The 12390-nt window shown below is 45.2% G+C and overlaps 2 protein-coding genes across 3 annotated transcripts in view; one reads left to right on the forward strand and one right to left on the reverse strand.

Moving 5' to 3' along the window:
* LOC119976779 (F-box only protein 36-like) overlaps positions 1-837 on the reverse strand; it is a 90503-nt gene extending 89666 nt beyond the window's left edge. The window contains exon 1 of one of the 2 annotated variants that reach the window (XM_038817550.1): positions 472-837. In XM_038817550.1, the coding sequence (XP_038673478.1) occupies positions 472-567 (96 nt within the window). In that variant the 5' untranslated portion in view covers positions 568-837. Of the gene's footprint in view, positions 1-115; positions 137-471 lie in introns of those variants that run through there. The other variant, XM_038817552.1, reaches the window with a different exon arrangement.
* A 1259-nt stretch (positions 838-2096) lies between these two features.
* trip12 (thyroid hormone receptor interactor 12) overlaps positions 2097-12390 on the forward strand; it is a 196322-nt gene continuing 186028 nt past the window's right edge. Inside the window, 2 exon segments of the mRNA XM_038817547.1 lie at positions 2097-2336; positions 4227-4306. The gene's annotated coding sequence lies outside the window, so the exon portion shown is untranslated.

Consider the following 12390-nt stretch of genomic DNA (forward strand, 5'->3'; position numbering starts at 1 on the left):
ACCAATTTTCTCTTTCCAACGGATGTTCGTGGACTTTGGCAGCTGATCTTCCTATTATAATAAATTGAAAATTTGCGTCTCACCAGCCAGCGCAGCAAAAAAAAGAGAATCAAACCCTCATTGCGAAACTGCCCTGGATCTGAAAGGCCACAGCTGAAAAGCTCCAATCTGTGCTGAGCAAACGTGCTGCGACGCCACACGACTCTCTCCCCCCCCTCCCCCACCAAAAACAGACATTTCTTAACCTCCAACCCGTGAAACACAAACCGGTCGGCCGAAATAAACGGGGTCGCCGAAAACCCAAAGGTTCAGGGAGGTACCACCCGAGGAGGGAGTGGGTTGATTTTGCCGTTTAGGTCGAGGTGGGCTTCAACCCTGGAAACGTGCGGTCGTCGCAACGTGTTAGTCAAGTGTGCAGCTCAGACCTCCCCCACCCCCCCCCCAAAAAAACACCCCACACTATATACTGACCTCTGAGTCTGTCACAAGCAGCTGATGATAATCCTTACTGGGCGCCGGGGCTTGCGCTCGGATTTCGAAGAGTGTGCCTCTTATTAAAGACGCCATTTTGGACGCTTCTCATTGCCAGAGCAACGACGTCGAATGTAAACACCAGCGGCCGCGACTAGTTTTACCCTGCACCAAGCCAGCACCCTCCCCGCGCAACGCAAAACTCGACATGGACACCCACTTAAATTAATTTTCTCAAAAAAACCCCCTCCCTACGTTGCTCGACCTGAGGCGGTTTGAAATAACGGGCGCCGAATTAAAATAATCACCGAAGGGGGGGGAGGAGGAGAGGCGGCGCCTGACCCATCGTGCCCGGGACTAGAAGGGTCGTGACCCCGCGGAGCGAGACGCTCGAGTGTGAAGAGGAGGAAGGAAGGAAGGGGAGTTGATTAATTGTAAATACAGCGGATTATGTGTTTTTTTTTAAAAAGAAGAAAATATGTCTGTGTCAAAAAAAGGGGGAGAATTCCATGTCGGGCGATTCGAAAGAAAGGGGGGAAGGACGTTATGGATTGGTGTGGGTGGGGGGGGGTACATCAGAATAAATCAGAAGGAGAAAAGCCATACTTTTAAATAATCTATTTTTTTTGTCTATATTTTATTTTTGGGGGGGGGGGGGGCGAAGGGAGTGAGTGGGCTTCGTTGACCCCTCCCCCCATCCCATTGACTGAAGGGATGGAGCTAGAAATAGTCCCGGGGAAGGATACATGACGACGCGCAGGGTGAGACGGTGAAGCTGTGGAGGCCGAGAGTTAGTAAAGAGAGAGAGAGAGAGGGGGGAAGAGAGGGAGAGCTGGTGGCAGTACAGGCTGTAGAATTGGAACAAACTAGGTAATAACATTTATTTAAAACAACAGCAACAAAGGGAAACGAGGGGAGGGAGTAGGCAAGACACTTGTTTATTCTTCATCTCTTGCTTCTTTCAAAGAAAAAAAAGACCAAGCTGTTTTTGGTGGTGGGGGGGGGCCTTTCTTTGATTTTGTGTTTTTTTTTGTATTGTTGCCCACCTCTCCCAAGAATGAATTTTTCAGCCTTGTGTACCTAGTTTGGTGCTGGATTTACTCTTCTTCCACCCCCACACTTCTCTAGCCAAACCTTTTTGATATTTAAAAAAAATATCCTGAGGAAAAAAAAGCAAGTAATGGAAGAGCGTAAGAGAGGAGTTTGTGTGTGAATGTTAGATGGGTCAATTTGGGGTTTGCTTTTTTTTATTTCTCTTTCCTTTGGCCTTTTCTCTCTCTCTTTCCTCCTCACCCCACGGGCGCCCTCAGTTCTTTTCCTTTTCGTGATGATGGGAGGGAAATAGAGAGAGAAAAAGAAAGGGGAGAGGCCCTTTCAGCCCGAGCTCTGGGCTCAGCCCTGCATTCGATTTTGCCATGTAAGGGCCAGGGAGCAAAATGGCTTTGACTCCATGTCTTTTACTCAAGTTATCCCTGGCAGCATTTTTCCACGGTTCACAAACCGAGTTTGGGCTCTTCCTCGTTTTTGGGGAGGAGGGAAGGGGGTGGGGAGAATGCTGGAAGAAGGTTTCTAAAAAAAAAATATTTTCCCTCCTCCCCCCGCCCCCCATTATCTTTCCCAGCAGCACTTGGTGTTTGACGTTCACACATCCGGCGACAGCTGTAACTCCGACAGCGGGGATTGATGCTGGGACACAGGCCTGGACGCCCATTCCCCACCAGCCTTTCTCTCTCCCCACCCATTAAGAGAGTGTTTTGCTTGGTGTGATCAGGAAAAGAGTCAGCTGAGCTTGAACTTTTACAGTAAATGTAGTTGCTGCCTTCCCCCTCTCCTTTGGTGATTGTTGGGTTTAATCCCACTGCGAGGTAGGCCGCTTGTAACCATAATGAAAGCTCTAAAAATAAAGACCTGTTGTCTGGGCCTGCTCAGTAATATTTTCCATGATCCCAGACGGATGTGCAATATTACCCCATTTTGCGGGTAGTAATTTGTTTTCTTGCGTTTTTGTTTAAGGCGTACTACTTTTGATGTTTTAATTTAAAAACGACTTGGACACTCTACAGCCAGCAATGTTTTGGTGGCATCTATATATATTTATCTCGTTCCGAAAATTTAGTGAACAACCGCTCTGTTCGTATTGTCACTGTCCAAAGCGGTGCAATCCTGCGGCAGCAGTGTTTTGTAGGCCGCAAAAGTAAACAGGAATGGCCAACGCACCACGTATCTCAGTGATCCCCATTGTCTGTCTGAATTTCGACAAAGACGGCAACATATTCAACTGATGTATCTAAACTTTTGTGTGCGGAGAGAGCCGAAAGTTCGGTGTCCCATTTGTTTAAAGTCTAACGTAAACTGAAAGGCTGTAATTTCTCTTAATTTTATGAAGCAAACCGAGTTTAATTTAACTTCGGGAGGAAGCCTGGATGTTCTGCCAAGAATAGTCGTCATCAAATAACTATTGGTTATGGGTGCCTTGCACAATCTGATATGCACGAAGTGGGCAACTTCTTGCATTTCTGTTGTATCCAAACTGTAACGTTCCTCAATTTATTACAAGTGGAAGGCTGCCGTTTCATGGACATGGATACATTAATTTTTCTTAACTGCTAGATTTGAAATTAATTATTTTGTCTACTTGAGTAACTGTGCCCTGAAAACATACCTGCAAACGATTTCCTCTTTGTGCTACCTACTTTTCATTTTCTGGGGGCAAGAACCAATTTGGGCAACTGGAATGTAAAGTCTCTGCAGATTCATATATTTTCTTGATTTATCAATTGGTGGCAAAAATGTGGCAGATGTTGAATATTAATATTTGATTTTTGTTTCAAATTCAAGGACCTTGAAAAGATATGGCATTTCCATGGGGTTTAGGAGTTCTCTGGTACCTCACCCTTGTCGGACACTGGATGGTGGCTTGCTTTAAATTTCAGTAGCTGGAATGACTTACTTTTATATAAAAAAAAAAACAGAAAATAAATCCAGGATCCATCCATTTTAGGGAGTTTCTCACTTGTTTATAGTAGCACAAATTATTTTGAAAATTAAATTGATGGAAATCCTTTGTAAACAAGTTTTTGAAAGAATATGGAAAAATGTACCGATTCATTGGACTTTTATGTAATTTGTAAGTGTTCAGAATCGTTGATGAAGGTAACCAGTTTTGTCCCATGTTGTTAGATTCTAGAATGGACATACCAATGATTGTGTCCTATTGCGACAAAGGCTAGATTTGTGGTTTGCTTTAACATGTTTACAACGTATGCAGTGAAACCACAGATGGGTGCGCATGGGTAGATCTCAACCTCTTGGATCAGCAAGAGAGTAACCTCGCTTATTATTCAGGTTGGACAAAATTTTGGATGAAGTTAAAATTGCGCAAGTACACTAATTCCAAATTGGAATGGTCCACAAAGAATTCATGAACAAATTTTTGCCTTAATTAATGATCCAAAATCAAAAGGTGTGACTTGATTTTGTTTTCGGCTGGAATGAAGTTGTCAAACCTATTTTCTTGGGTTTGGGAAATAGTTCATAACGCTTGGATTTGAGACGTTCTTTCCTCTGCTATTGATAGAGAAGGAGGAGATCAGTTATACTACATTGTTCATAAAAAGTCAATGTGTATTTCATTATTTTAAGTTTAATTCTGAGCATGCTTTGAGTATTTCTGATCTCTTTTTCTCACACCAAGACCAACTGCCAACCAGTTCAGAAATGTTTAAATGACTGCAACTCTTTTTCTGTGCTTACAGGTCAGTTTTCACGTGATGTTTCTGCCCAGGGTGGTGCAATGAGGGTCAAATAAGCTGGCACTGATGTCCTCGCTCAATTTGTAAGTAAACGGGTCTAAGATTTGTATTGACAGTTTGGGTGCAGGTTAAAATCGATGTTGAAGGGGGATTTTGCTAAAGTTGAGAATGGAAATGTACAATGAACTCTCAAATATTGGTTATGTTTTATTGGTCCCCAGTTTGTTTAATAATGGGTGACATGGAGGGAAAGAACTTGATGAATCAAACAGTGTCTTGGTAGAGCATAAAGCAAAGATTCATAGTGACTATTGTTGTTGTTTTGATCATGCTATGCTTCCTTGGGTTTTGGATTGGTTTCTCAAGGCTCAAATTCTATCCCTCACAACAGCCACAATTAATGGGAATGAAAATGTTAATCTTGTGACATTTATTGGAGTGGTATTGTAATATATTAACACACCTTCAGAACTTTATGAAGAGAACTATGTGGAAACATTTCAGAAATACTTGTGCTTCTAATTATTTTTCAAAATCCTAAGTGGCAGCTTTCAAGTGAACAATAATCAAGGGCACACGTGTGTTCACTAGGTAGGATAACCTGCTCTGAATGGGGAACTGAAGGCAAGTTTTTTAATGCTTTTGGTCCAGAGTTTTTGAGTATGTAATATAACATACAGTTGAAGGAAAAACCAAGGCCGAGACATCTGCTTATGCATCTTGTGCAAAAATAATAGCACAACTAAGCTTCTCATTGCGTTGGAGCCGTTTTGTCATTGCTATGCAAAGCCTGGAAACTGTTTCCAGTGGAAAAAGAATGGGAAAGTGAATATAGTTGAGAAGCTGAAATTGTGATCGTCGAACTGATATGGAAATGGACTGCAACTGATCTTTGAAGACTTGCTGACGGAAATTAGATTCTTTGTATTTTGACTGTATACAGAATCTGGAGTGCAAGATATTATGAATATTTCTATGAAAAGGACTTGCATTTCAGATGCATGAAGCATAGATAACTGAATATCTTGTTGAAAAATATCTTGTTAAATATGACATGACTTGGTTTCTGAATTGCCTGTCTATAGCCTTTTTTTGGTCCTCTGGGCATTCTAAAATATATCATAGCCAATTATTCCTTTTTCTTGAAATGCCATCACTTTTTTGAATATGAAATCTAGTTATGTATAGCAAAATTTCCTGTAGTTTGTATTTCAAAAGGTTAACTTTTATTTGTGGGTGAAGATTGTGCAGGACACCAGGAGAATGCTAGTCAATTTTGAGCAAGTCTATGTCCATCCAAAGATGCAAATAGGACCTAGGTTTTACACTGAAAAGACAATGCAGCGTTGCATCACCGCTGCATTTAGACGGCAGCATAAATTTACCAGTTTAATATCTGAAGTGTGATTTGAGCTTAACAGTTCTCTCTTTTCTGAGGTGTTATTGTTACTGTTGAGGTAAGCAATAAGTCCTGAATAGATGATTGCAACTTTAACACACGTACTTATGCTTTTGTTTTTGAAACTGTGTTCCTAGTTCATTGAAAATTATTTTAATGGCATCTAATCACCAAGTGAGTTGTGTACTTGTGTCACTTGTACCCCCTTTTTCAGATGGTGGGTGATGGGTGGAGAATACACGTTGCACAATGGATGCTCCTAGGTTTAGTTGTTGACCTCTAAATATCTTGACCTCACATTATGGTTTTCACAATTGTATAATTTATGATGGGGACGCATAAACCTTAAACACTCTGATTTTTGAAACGGCTTAAAGGGTAAGCTCAATAGATGGTAAGACCTTGTTCCACAGCTGAATTTGAGGAGGAGGAGAGTCAAGTGAATGTGTAAATCTCTCATTCCTTTAGATCTACTATTCAACTTTGACAAAGGCAGTAAAGTAGTTTTTCCTAGAAACACCATTGATTATACCAGTTCTGAAGAACACATTCTGACTACACATTATGACCACCTTTCAATGTCTCTTTACTTTGAACAGTGGTTGGTGAACTTGTCCTAAAAGAAGTCACAAGTCTCTGCAACTCTTAATTGAAAGGATGTACACATCAGAACTATTTCTTTGCAGTGTTTAATATTCTTATTCATAAAAATACATTCCATAAGCCATTTGGAAATTTAAATTTAGACTAATAATCAATTTGATCTAAGAAATCTGTTGCAATATTTCACAATAGTATTTATTTATATTTTAAAATATTTTTATTCTCCATTTTCACATTCACATTTTCTTCTAAATTAACAAATACATTGTCAATTCCCTTATCAACAACAATCCCATCCTCCCACTAAACCGCAAACAACAGCCTGCATGTTAACATAAACAAAACAAAAAGGAATCTGGAAATGCCCATAGTCACCATTAACCCATATAGTCCCCCTCCCCGCAACCCTCATAACACTCCTCCTCCTCCACCCCTCCCCCCCCATGTTCGATGTAATCCAAATCTTAGTGTCCTAATTCCCTTCTCCTCCCATCTCTGAAAATTTGCATCCCACTTCCCTGTTTCAAACCTGTGATTTCCCCCGAATTGTCATTTCCCTCGACCCTGCCTCCAAATTCTCAATGAAGCCATCGCTACCGGACTCTAGTATTTCCCCGGGGGCCATCAGGAGTGGCGCTGTTGCCAGCGCCTTCAATCCCGACCCTTAACACAAATTCTCCTCCATTGTGACCCACCGGGAGTCAATCCCTCTGACCCAGCTCCGCACCTTTCCAGATTTGCTGCCCAGTAATAATACATCAGGTTTAGAAGCCCCAAACTCCCTGCCTCCCTATGTAGCAGCACCTTTCTAATTCTGGCCATCTTCCCTCTCCATATGAACGAGATAATCATTCCTTCAATCTAAAATTGCCGTTGGCAGGAAAATTGGCAGGCATTAGAAAATAAACAGAAATCGTGGCAAAACATTCATTTTAACTGTCTGTACCCAGCCTGCCAGTGACAGAGGGAGACCATCCTACTGTGTCAGATCAGCTTTCGCCCTCCGCACCACTTAAGGAGGCCATCCACCCACCCAATCCCGAGCAACCTGCACCCCCAGGTATCTAAAATGAGTCCCTGTCCTACAGAATGGCTGCCCCCTCCCACCCCGGCTGAGACACCGCAAAATACTCACTCTTGTCCAGATTTAAGTGACATTAGTGTTTATAATGGAAGATTCTAGGGCAAATGGTAGAAATTGCTAACATTTTATAGTGGCGGAATGAAAATGTGTTTTGTGGTAGTTTGCTGAAGAGCCAATTCAATCACTTATTTGAAGGAAGTGTTCTGTCATTGTTCTCTCAAGTTTTTCATATCCAGTGAAGTTTTAAACATAAGTATTTCAAAACATGCTAAATTTATCAATTGAATTGTCTTCAATTTACTTTAAAAACCTTCATTAAAATTATATTTGAAGTTCTTGGTTTCTACAAATTTCAGTTTGGATATTTGTGCACATAATTGAATTCAGATTCTATTTTGAGCATATGATGTGTACTGATTTTTCCAGAATCAAAAGGAGACTAAGTCTTGCCTGGATGTGTGCAGCTCCAACAACACGAGGGGCTCAACATCATCCAGGACCAAGCTTGCTTGATTGAGGCACCATCGACAAATGTTCACTCCCTCCACCCACTGCACAATGGCAACAGTGTCTACCATCTATAACAGGGGTGGGCAAACTACGGCCCGCCAAAGGTTTTTATGCGGCCCACCAAGATCAAATCGTCATTTTAAAAAAAAAAAAAAAAATTTTTTTTTTTAAAATAAGGTTAATTTGGGGGGGGGCTGTTGGGTTACTGGTATAGGGTGGATACGTTGACTTGAGTAGGGTGATCATTGCTCGGCACAACATCGAGGGCCGAAGGGCCTGTTCTGTGCTGTACTGTTCTATATGAGGCGCCCAGAATCATAACCGGGTGAAGCGCCATTTTTGAAAAGTAGAGAAAAAGAGGGCTAAAGGCAGGATGCCACCGGGGGAAGCGCTGAGGTATATGCCGCACGCTAATTGGTTACAACCGGGACTATTAATTAATATACTATGCGGCCCGTTAAAATTGTGAATTTCTGAATGTGGCCCTTGCACGGAAAAGTTTGCCCACCCCTGATCTATAAGATACACTGCAGGAACTCACCAAGGCTCCTGAGACGGCACCTTCCAAACCCATGACAACTACCACTTTACTTCTTAGAACAGGCCAGTAAATGCATGGGAACACCACCACTTGGAAGTTCCCCTCAAGTCGCACGTCATCCCGATTTGAAAATATATCACCGTTCCTTCAGCATCGCTGGGTCAAAATCCTGGAACTCCATCCCCAACTGCACTGTGGCGTGCCAACACCACATGAATTGCAGCGGCTCAAGAAGGCAGCTCGCCACCACCGTCTCCAGGGAAATTAGGGATGGGCAATGAATGCAGGCTGAGCCACATCCCATGATTGAATAAAAAAAGTACTGCTACAGAAACTACTGATAATTTAATCGTGCCAGGAGGCAGTGGCAATGTCATTGGGTTTGAATTTAAATTCCATTAGTAAACCTCTAAAATACAGCTCTCTATATATGGTGGGAACCAGAGCAGTAGGCCAGCAGGAGAAATAACTGAGGGAGAGCTACAGACTAAGGCCAGTAAGATAAAGAGGAAGAGCAGGCAGGGAGTGGTTGTTCAACGCAGCTGGGCTTGTGGGCTGAAGTGCATTAGTTTCAATGCGAGGAGTATTTTGGGGAAGACCGGATAGAAGGGGATGCAACATGTGGGTGTTGCATTATTCGTTGAGAATATCACCGCTGTCCTGAGCGACGACATCTTGGAGGGTTCAGGCAGCGAGGTAATATGGGTAGAGCTCAGGAATAGGAAGGGTGCTGTCACAATGTTGGAAGTTTACTACAGACCTCCTAACATCCAGCAGGAGATAGAGGATCAGATATGCAGACAGATCTGGAAAGATGCATAAACAATAGGGTCGATGTGGAGGGTCATTTTAATTTTTCTTATATTGACTGTGACGCACTTACTGTTATGTGATCCAGGTTTCAGTAAGAGATCATTTCGGGAACAGTGATTGGATTGGATTTTGTTTATTGTCACGTGTACCAAGGTACAGTGAAAAGTATTTTTCTGTGAGCAGCTCAACCGATCATTAAGTACATGAAAAGAAAAGGAAATAAAAGAAAATCCATAATAGGGCAACACAATGTAACTACATAACAATTCTAAGTTTTAAGCTGCTTATGGATAAGGACAAGCATGGTCCTCAGGTGAAGGTGTTAGACTGGGAATTAGGCAGGATCTGGAGCGTGATCTGGAGGCTTTGGAGAGGGTGCAGAAGAGATTTGCCAGGATGTTGACTGGTATGGAGGGCATTAGCTATGAGGAGAGGTTGAGTAAACTCGGGTTGTTCTCACTAGAACGTCGGAGGTTGAGGGGTGACTTGATAAGAGGTCTACAAAATTTCAGAGTGGATAGTCGGAGGTTTTTTCCCCAGGGTAGAGGGGTCAATTACATGGGGACATAGGTTTAAGGGGCAAGGTTTAGAGGAGATGTACGAGGCAAGCTTTTTTACACAGGGTAGTGGGTGCCTGGAACTCGCTGTCAGAGGGGGTGGTGGAAGCAGGGACATTTAAGGGGCATCTTGACAAATACATGAATAGGATGGGAATAGATGGATACGGACCCAGGAAGTGTAGAAGATTTTAGTTTAGATGGGACGCATGGTCGGTGCAGGCTTGGTGGGCCGAAGGGCCTGTTCCTGTGCTGTATGTTTCTTTCTTCTTTGTGTTGACTGGGCGAGGCTGTTTGAGGGGAAAATCAACATCCAGCATGTGGGAGGCTTTCAAATGTCAGTTGATTAGAATTCAGGACTGGCTTGTACCTGTGAGGATGAAAGATGAGGGTGGAAAGTATAGGGAACCTTTTTTAAAAAAAATAATTTTTATTGAAATTTTTACAAAATATAAACATCTTAACTCTATTAACAAACAACCGCGGTAACACCCCAAGAACAATACCCCCCCCCCAACTTCAAGAGCAACTTCAAACAAAAGGAAAAAGAAAAAAAACAAAAGAGCACCCAAACAACAAAAGGGAAAGAGATAGCACCCGCCACATCCCACAGACCCATGTACACAGTTCTCTCTCTCTCCCCCCCCCCCCCCAAAATTTCTCACTCTCGCATTCCCCACCCCGGGTTGCTGCTGCTGTCAGCCTATTTCCCTACCGTTCCGCCAGGAAAGGCTGGCACCGCCTGAAAAAACTCTTGTACTGATCCTCTCAGGGCAAATTGCACCCTCTCCGTTTTAATGAACCCCGCCATATCATTGATCCAGGCCTCCACGCTTGGGGGCCTCGCATCCTTCCATTGGAGCAAGATCCTCCGCCGGGCTACTAGGGACGCAAAGGCCAGAACACCGGCCTCTATCGCCTCCTGCACTTCCGGCTCCACTGCAACCCCAAAGATTGCGAGTCCCCAGCCTGGCTCGACCCTGGATCTCACCACCCTCGACACCGTCCTTGCTACCCCCTTCCAAAACGCTCCCAATGCTGGGCACGCCCAAAACATATGGGCGCGGTTCGCTGGGCTCCCCGAGCACCTAGCACACCTGTCCTCGCCCCCGAAAAACCTACTCATCCTCGACCCAGTCATGTGGGCCCTATGCAGCACCTTGAACTGTATGAGGCTGAGCCTCGCACAGGAAGAGGAGAAATTCACTCTCTCCAGGGCATCCGCCCACGTCCCCCCCTCAATCTCCTCACCCAGCTCCTCTTCCCATTTACCCTTCAGTTCCTCCACCGAGGCCTTGTCTACCTCCTGCATTACCCGGTATATGTCCGAAATCCTCCCCCTCCAACCCACACCCCCGAGAGCACCCTGTCCCGTACCCCACGTGGGGGCAACAAGGGGAACCCCTCCATCTGCCGCCTGGCAAATGCCCTAACCTGCATGTACCGAAACATGTTCCCCGGGGGAGCCCAAACTTCCCCTCTAACTCCCCCCAGCTCGCGAACCTCCCCTCCACAAACAGGTCCCTCAACCTCCTAACCCCTACCCTGTGCCAGCCCAGAAATCCGCCATCAATGCTCCCTGGGACAAACCGATGGTTCCCCCGTATCGGGGCCTCCATCGAGCCCCCCATTTCTCCCCAGTGCCGTCTCCATTGCCCCCAAATTTTGAGGGTAGCCGCCACCACCGGGCTCGTGGTATACCTCGTTGGAGGGAGCGGCAACGGCGCCGTTACTAGCGCCTCCAAGCTCGTGCCCACACAAGACGCCGCCTCCATCCTCTTCCATGCTGCCCCCTCCTCGTCCATTACCCACTTACGCACCATCGCTGCGTTGGCAGCCCAATAGTACCCATAGAGGTTGGGCAACGTCAGCCCCCCCCTATCCCTGCCTCGTTCCAGGAACACTCATCTAACCCTCGGAGTCCCATGCGCCCACACAAATCCCGTGATACTCCTGTTGACCCTCCTAAAAAGGCCTTCGGGATAAGGATGGGAAGGCACTGGAACAGGAACAAAAACCTCGGGAGCACCGTCATCTTAACGGACTGCACCCTCCCCGCCAGTGACAGTGGTAACATAATCCCACCTCTTAAACTCCTCCTCCATCTGCTCCACCAACCATGTGAGGTTGAGCTTGTGCAGGGCCCCCCAGCTCCCCGCCACCTGGGCCCCTAGGTACCTGAAGCTCTTCCCTGCCTGCTTCAATGGGAGCCTACCAACCCCCTCCTCTTGATCCCCCGGATGTACCACAAACACCTCACTCTTGCCCAAGTTCAACTTGTACCCCGAGAAATCCCCGAATTCACTAAGATTCCTCATCACCTCCGGCCTCCTCCCCCCCCCCCCCCCCCCCCCAAAAACCGGGTCCGCCACATACAGCAACAGGTCGTCCGCGTACAGCGACACTCGATGCTCCTCCCCACCCTGCACCAGGCCCCTCCAGTTCCCTGACTCCCTCACTCAATGCCATGGCCAGGGGCTCAATTGCCAACGCGACGAGCAAGGGGGCAGGGGGCACCCCTGCCTCGTCCCCCAGTACAGCCGAAAGTACTCCGACGACCTCCTATTTGTGGCTACACTCGCCATCGGGGCCTCTTAGAGCAGCCTCACCCACTGGATAAACCCCTCCCCAAACCTCTCCAACACCTCCCACAAATACTC

This window comes from Scyliorhinus canicula, chromosome 13 (genome assembly GCF_902713615.1).
Source record: "Scyliorhinus canicula chromosome 13, sScyCan1.1, whole genome shotgun sequence".
Lineage (NCBI taxonomy): Eukaryota > Metazoa > Chordata > Chondrichthyes > Carcharhiniformes > Scyliorhinidae > Scyliorhinus > Scyliorhinus canicula.